This window comes from Lactuca saligna, chromosome 9, assembly GCF_052625555.1.
Source record: "Lactuca saligna cultivar CGN05327 chromosome 9, ASM5262555v1, whole genome shotgun sequence".
Taxonomy (NCBI): Eukaryota; Viridiplantae; Streptophyta; class Magnoliopsida; order Asterales; family Asteraceae; genus Lactuca; species Lactuca saligna.
In genome coordinates, this window is record NC_136425.1 from 69,749,358 (window position 1) to 69,757,127 (window position 7,770).

A 7,770-nucleotide genomic window follows, 5' to 3' on the forward strand; every position below is an offset into this window, starting at 1 on the left:
AAATGAATCCCGCCAAACAAATGGTCTATGTTATTAAATCAAAACCCATACAGACAATTTAGATAAATGAAAAGAAATTAACCATTAGTGCTTATCCACCTATTAAGAAGCCTATCATGAAACCAAAAAAGAAGAACCTTGCTTCAAAAAGGATATGGATTAAGAATCTAACAAAAAACAACACATCATCATAAGTCACAACTAAACCACACTCTGCATACATTCAATCTTATTATGATGGTGTAGGCCCCAAACAAATTTGGGTGCCCAAAATAACTAACTAATAATGCATGCAATATGCAAGGAGGATCACCAAACATTATGGTTGATAGATAAAGCTTGCTCCTTGCACACGACAAGAAGGTTGAAATACCTTTGTAACAATAAGGCAGTCATAAATGGTGGTCACGTAACTTTTGGAAATGATGCAAATAGAACCATTCGAGGATATGGTGTCGTAAGAAACGGAAACTTCTCAATTCAAAAAGTTGCCTATGTTGAAGGGTTAAAACACAATCTCATCGGTGTTGGGCAACTCTGCAGAGCTGGTCATCACGTTGAATTTGATGACGAATACAACTACATAATAACGGAAGATAGATCATGGTGTCGAATCAAATCAAAGACTACTAGAACAATGTTCCCATTAGACATATATCTAGTCATCGGTAAATCACAACTATGTTTTCTGTCAAAATTCGTTTACGAGGTCAGCTGGCTGTGGCACAGGAAGCTTGCTCACCTCAATTTCCGATACATCAACAATTTGGTTACCGGAGAGATGGTGCGAGGATTGCTTCTTCTCAGACTTGACAATGAAACTTTATGCCCTGCTTCTGAATTTGGAAATTAAACAAAGGGGGAAGTCATCCTTTGATACTTGATTATTCCATCATTGAACCTTTGTAGTCGCTTCATTCACGGTCCCTCGACGGTGGCAAGCCTACATCATAAGAAGTACATTCTGGTCATAGTCGATGATTACACTCATTTCACATGGGTGTTTTTCTTAAGACTAAAATCAGAAAGATCAGAGACCTTGATCAACTTCATCAAGGACATTGAATTACAAATCAAGCATCCCATTCGAAGAATCCAAAGTGACAACGGAACTAAATTTACAAATCAGTTGCTTAATGACATCCTAGTGTCAGAAGACATTAATCATAACTTCTCAACTCCTTACACACCGCAACAGAATGACATCGTAGAAAGAAGAAATAGAACTCTAGTAGAAGCTGCCAGGTCAATGCTCAACTTTACAAATTTGCCTCTCTATGTATGGGCATAAGCAGTCTCAACATCTTGCTTTGTACAAAACCAGAGCATCATCAACAAATGACTCAACAAGAATCATATGAAGGTTTGAAAAATCGTAAACCAAATGTCGATTTCTTTCACATTTTTTGTTGTGGGTGTTTTGTAGTCAACAATAAAGAGCATCTGAACAAAATTTCACCCAAATCGGAAGAAGGAATATTTTTGGGATATTCAACAAAAAAAGTAGCATACAAAGTTCTAATTCAAAGAACAAGAATCATAGAAGAAAGCTTTGACGTGAAACATGATGATTTTTATGTCCGAAAGACCACTACTCTCAATGAAACTAAGTTTATCATGGATAATGACATACCAATTGAATTCGTACCTCTCAACATCGTAGAATTCAACTATGAAACACGCTTCGATCCTCCAGAAACTACAAGACTTTCCAAAGACTTAACCTCTCCTTTTGCACAATTACAGCATAAAGACTCTGATCCTTCAGTATCTAAAGACTCAACAAGCATGACTTCCACCTCTCTGGTTGAGGGAGAAAGAAATCCATCAATTCCTCTAAAAATTACTATGACTATATATATATATATATATATATATATATATATATATATATATATATATATATATATATATACACACACACACACACACACACACAAACAATTTTTTTTTAAATTAAATGAAAATTAATGTCTCGCAATACAAGGAAGCATATCATACAAAAAAGACAATCCATTTCACAATACATAGTATGTCAAAATATAAATAATCATTGCAATGCTTAATAAATAGAATCCATTAACTTTTTTATCATAACATCAATCCCATTAAGAAAACACCATCTCCAATTAAGATATATGTTCATACCCATTTACCAAACACAAATACAACGAATTCCCATATATTCCTCCCAATATAAGCTCTCAAAAGAACTACTGAAATGGTAACTTGATTTAGCGACCAATTTTGTATCCCGTATTTTGTTACTTCTCTTAACGCCTGATAACAAGTAACCTAAACATGTGAATAAATATATAGATTTATGTTGGATGCAATCGTAGTTTGCATTTGTTTACAATTATCCAAAAAAAACAGGCCCATCTGAGAAAGCATTAAAATTATGGTTCTTACCAATACATTTTGAAGAGATTTAGGGCTAAGTCCACTTTTAACAGCAAGAACAAGCCCTTCTGAGAAAACATTCATCATACTGCACAAAATCAATAATCATTAGATAGACTTAACGGGGACATGACATAATCTAGTAATGGTTTTGCTTTATTACTAAATGAAAACGAATACAACATGAATGTTATTAGAATTCTTTAATCATTGTTTTATTTGAGAAAAAGATAGATATCTACATTTAAAACAGTCTTTTGTTGTTAACACTAAAAATAAAATGATCGTACACAATAATATATGTGTATATATATATATATATACACACACACACACATACCTCTGAAGAACACTTTCCCTAATATTGTCAAGTATGTCCTTAAGTTTATCTAAAATGATACCTAAATGGGAAGCTACAATCTACAAGAAATTGACATCAATGCATGACTGAATTCTATTTACTTGGTAATTTTGTAATTTGGTAATTAACTATAGTAATTTGGTAATTCCATACTAGCACTACTTGTGCAGAATACATACCAATCCCATGGATTTACCCAAACCATATGTTGAGTGATACGATCCAATAAGGGAAGTTAGTCACAATCAGAAGTAGTCTTCACGTTTGCATAGTTTTAGGAGGAATACTTGGTCTTTTCCTCATGGGTCAATAATGGAAGTTAGTACTTCTCAGTAGTAGTCCACATTTACATGCATGTTTCCTGTTTTGCTAGAGTACTGGTAGTCTTGCATATTTATTCCCATATTACTGATCATTTGAGATTATGAAGAATAGCAGAAAATTGTTCTTGCGTTATTGTTGTTTAATCCTTCTCCTTCTTCTTAAATTCTTGGCGACTAGCCATCTAAAATTGGCTTCTATCAACTGGTGCTTTCATCCTCATCTCAATGCCTCCAAAAACCGAGTTCGACTCCACCTCCGACAACTCCATGCCTCCAAAAGAAGGAAACCACGACAATGACAGCAATCCCATCATCGCTCTTTACGCACACATGATCCACATCGCTCAAATGTCCATCAAAACCAATGCTAAGTTGGATAAATTGATCCAACTCATGACCAACCAACTCGTCGCCCAGCCACCACTGCCGCCACCACCACCACCACCGCCCCCGCACCCTAATAACCAAAACATCCGACCACCCAAAATCCTTCTTCCCAACTTCGATAGTACCAACCTTCTTGATTGGTTATTCCAAGGAAACAACTATTTTGAGTATTATGTTGTTCCTGTCACTCAATGAGTCACCCTTGTCGTCGTCTATTTCACTGGAGACGCATTAAGTTGGTATAAGCATCTCGCCTACAATCAACTGTTGGGAAATTGGCCAGAATTTTCCCGCTCTCTAGAACTTCGCTTTGGCCCTTCCACGTACAAGAATCACCAAGCCACCTTGTTCAAGCTCCAACAAACGACCACCGTCTCTGCCTACCAGACGACCTTTGAGAAAATTGACAATTATGTCACAGGTTTGGGAAACAATGCCCTTCTTAACGGTTTTCTTTCCGATTTAAAGACCAACATCCAAAATGAAATTGCTCTACACCACCCCATGTCTCTCCATCAGGCCTATGGTCTCGCTAAACTAGTGGAAGACAAGCTTCATGCTCAATTACTGTCGCCGGATGGTCCCCCGACCTGCCACCAACGAACCCACCTTTGTTGGATGCCCCCCCCCCCCCCACTCCCGATCAAAAAATTGACCCATGCTGAAATGAAAAAACGTAGAGTTGAAGGCGTTTGTTACAATTGCCCCGCCAAATATCAACCGGGCCACCAATGTAACCCACCAAAATTTCTTCTTCTTTAATCAGAGACGGATCCCCCATGGCCTTACATGACATCAACTGACTTCGACCTTGAGGACAAGGTCGTTTTTCAGGGGCGGAGTGTTGATACGATCCAATAAGGGAACTTAGTCACAATCAGAAGTAGTCTTCATGTTTGCATAGTTTTAGGAGGAATACTTGGTCTTTTCCTCATGGGTCAATAATGGAAGTTAGTACTTCTCAGTAGTAGTCCACGTTTACATGCATGTTTCCTGTTTTCTAGAGTAGTGGAAGTCTTGCGTAATTATTCCCATATTACTGATTATTTGAGATTATAAAGAATAGCAGAAAATTGTTCCCGTGTTATTGTTGTTTAATCCTTATCCTTCTTCTTAAATTTTTGGAGACTAGCCATCTCAAATTGGCTTCTATCATTGAGAGTTATCACCATTAAGCATATTAAGACACATACTAGGGGTGTGTATGGGGCGGTTTGGTTCGGTTATTGGTCAAAACCGAACCATAACCATAATGACTAGTTAATGCATTTTGGTAGCCATTGGATATGGTTAATATTGGTTATGGTTAATGGTTTTTGTCAGTTAATTGTTAATATTGGTTAACCATAATGTTAAAAATAATATAAATGACGAAAGTATAATGGCATAAAAAATGAAAAGAGAATACAAAAATTCCTCGACACCAATGTTTGTAACCTAGCTTATAGTAATAGAATAAAATGTGTACATTTTATACTCAGAGTGAGATAACACATAGTCAGATTCAAAATAAAAAATATTCAATAAAAAGTATAACAAATTTAAAAAAATTGACATTAATAACTTCGTATATTGATAATTGATATTAACATTAAAATAAAGCCAAACATTCATACATGTTCAATGTGATTAAATCAAAAAGTATAAAATAAAATAGTTAAACATTTATATTACGTCTTATCTGTATAAAAAAACAATCACTCATATACATTCAATGTGATTAAGTAAAAAACAGTAAATAAAAAATAATTTTTAGAAAAAATACATTCTTAATATATCGTAAAGTGAAGAAGAACTAAAAACTTAACTCACCTACAAGTTTTTATTATAAATATAAAAAAAAATCCTTCGAATATAACTATAAAGTTAAAACAATCTTTGATTATGATTAATAGTGTGAGAAGTCTCCGATTACGATTATGAGTGTGAAAATTAAACTAATTGTGAATAACGTTTACAAATTATAGAATTAGTCGATTAGGAATAACAACAGTAATCAATAATATTACTCAATGCATGATTAGAAAATTACGTGTGTCTGCATAATCTATGTGATCATCCTTTTAATGGTAATATTTATATAAAGAACAAACTTTATTACTTTCCTATATAATTCATTTTTCTTTTTAAAAGATGTACAATTCAATAAAAAACATATCTAATCAACATCAAATCCCAATGATATTTTTTTGAAGAGATTATAATATTTAATACTGACATTTATAAAGAATAAAGTTTAATCATGTTTTTTGTATGAATAGAAAAGTCTGGTAAGATATTCTCGCGTAAAAAAAAATTTATAGTTCAAAAAATATATTTTGGCATCGAACATAAATTTAACATGTCAGGGACTCATACCTAATTGATCATTAAGACAAATTTCCAAAAAGAATATATATATATATATATATATATATATATATATATATATATATATATATATATATATATATATATATATATATATATATATATATATATATATATGGGTAAAGTGAATATACCTAACAACCTTATATAAGCTTATGTACCTAACCACATTATACTACATTGTTTTGCATTATATTTCCATTGCAATCGTCTAAGGTTCTTAAACTTCAACCCTTAACTTGATTATATATATATATATATATATATATATATATATATATATATATATATATATATATATATATATATATATATATATATATATATATATATATATATATATAAGGTTAGGTTAATGTGAAACGGCCTAATTTTGTAAGACAGTGAGACGCATTTTTTTATTTTTTTTTAGTTAATTCAAGTTCCAAAAATAATATTTTAAATTTTTTTTTTTTGGATTTTTCCATTTATTTTGCATTTTAAAATTATTTTTTAGAATATGTACAGTGTAATATTCTATTAGAATATTTCACGTATTTTTAAAAAAAAATGGAATTTTTTATTTTTATTTTTTTAGTTACTTCATGTTCCGAAAATAATATTTAAAAAAAAAATTTAGATTTTTTCCATTTATTTTGCATTTTAAAATTATTTTTTAGAATATGTTAGTGTAATATTCTATTAGAATATTTCACGTATTTTTGAAAAAAAAAAACGAGATTCTTTTTTTTATTTTTTTATATTTTTATATTTTTTATTTTGTTATATTTTTTATTTTGTTATATTTTTTGTTTTTTATTTTTTTTAGTTAGTTCAAGTTTCAAAAATAATATTTAATTTTTTTTTTTTGATTTATCAATTTATTTTGTATTTTAAAATTATTTTTAGATTTGGTCTCAGGATCTCACAAAATTAGAATGGTATCGAATAAACCTAAACTTTTATATATATATATATATATATATATATATATATATATATATATATATATATATATATATATATATATATATATATATATATATATATATATATTTGAAATGCTTGATTTCATGATCAAATGTAAACTCACATATCAATCTAGTAATGCAATTGTTCCTATCCCGTTCTATCTGTTTATAATCTATCATATCACATCCTTTCAAAAGCATGTAAGTTCCATCGCCATATCCGTGGAGCACCGTCTTTACTACATACCATTGTCCACCATTAAGCAATGGCTTCGAAAGTGTCTCAAATACTCCAGTACTTGCAAGATGACAGCCTTTATGACAACAACATACTCCTCTACATAGTGGTCATCTTACTAGCCTTAACGATTTTACTATACACTTGCTGCTCCATCCCTTCAAACTTATCCTCTGCCCCCAACGCCACCAACTCCTCCTCCTTATCACAGAACTCGTCATCGGCTCAGACACAGGGCCTTGATGTTGCCACGATCAATAGCCTTCCGATCACAATTTACCATCAAAATCTAACAGTTTCGAATTTTCCAGAGAATAATGAGAGGTCAGAATGTAGCATATGTCTTGGAGTTTTTGAAGAAGGAGAGAAGGTGAAGGTGTTGCATAATTGTCGCCATTGTTATCATTGTGAGTGTGTTGATAAGTGGTTAATCACACATTCCAGTTGCCCTATTTGCAGAACTTCTGTACGTATTGAGTCACCTGTTTGAACGTATTTTATTAAAAGATGTTCAATTCTGTGGGAAGTAACAAATCAACATCAAATCGTAGTGATATTTTTTGTTTGAAAAGCGTTTAATGTTTAATAGTATTAGTTTTAAAATATAAAGTTTAATCATGTTTTTTGTATGAAGAGAAAAACCTGGAAAGTTATTTTCGTATAAAAAAATTCTTGATGGCATCAAGCATAAATATAACATGTTGGGGGCTCATACATAACTGTTAGATATTAAAACAA

The 7,770-nt window shown here is 31.7% G+C and overlaps 1 protein-coding gene across 1 annotated transcript; it reads left to right on the plus strand.

Annotated features, from left to right (window-relative positions):
- Window positions 1-286: 286 nt before the first annotated feature.
- On the plus strand, window positions 287-853 carry LOC145016462 (uncharacterized). Its single transcript, XM_078974771.1, has one exon. The coding sequence runs from the start codon at window positions 287-289 to the stop codon at window positions 851-853; it is 567 nt and encodes a 188-aa protein (XP_078830897.1).
- The last annotated feature ends 6,917 nt before the right edge of the window (window positions 854-7,770 follow it).

Coding starts and splice junctions, on each gene's coding strand:
- LOC145016462 (XM_078974771.1), top strand. CDS start 287: ATGCATGCAATATGCAAGGAGGATCACCAAACATTATGGTTGATAGAT.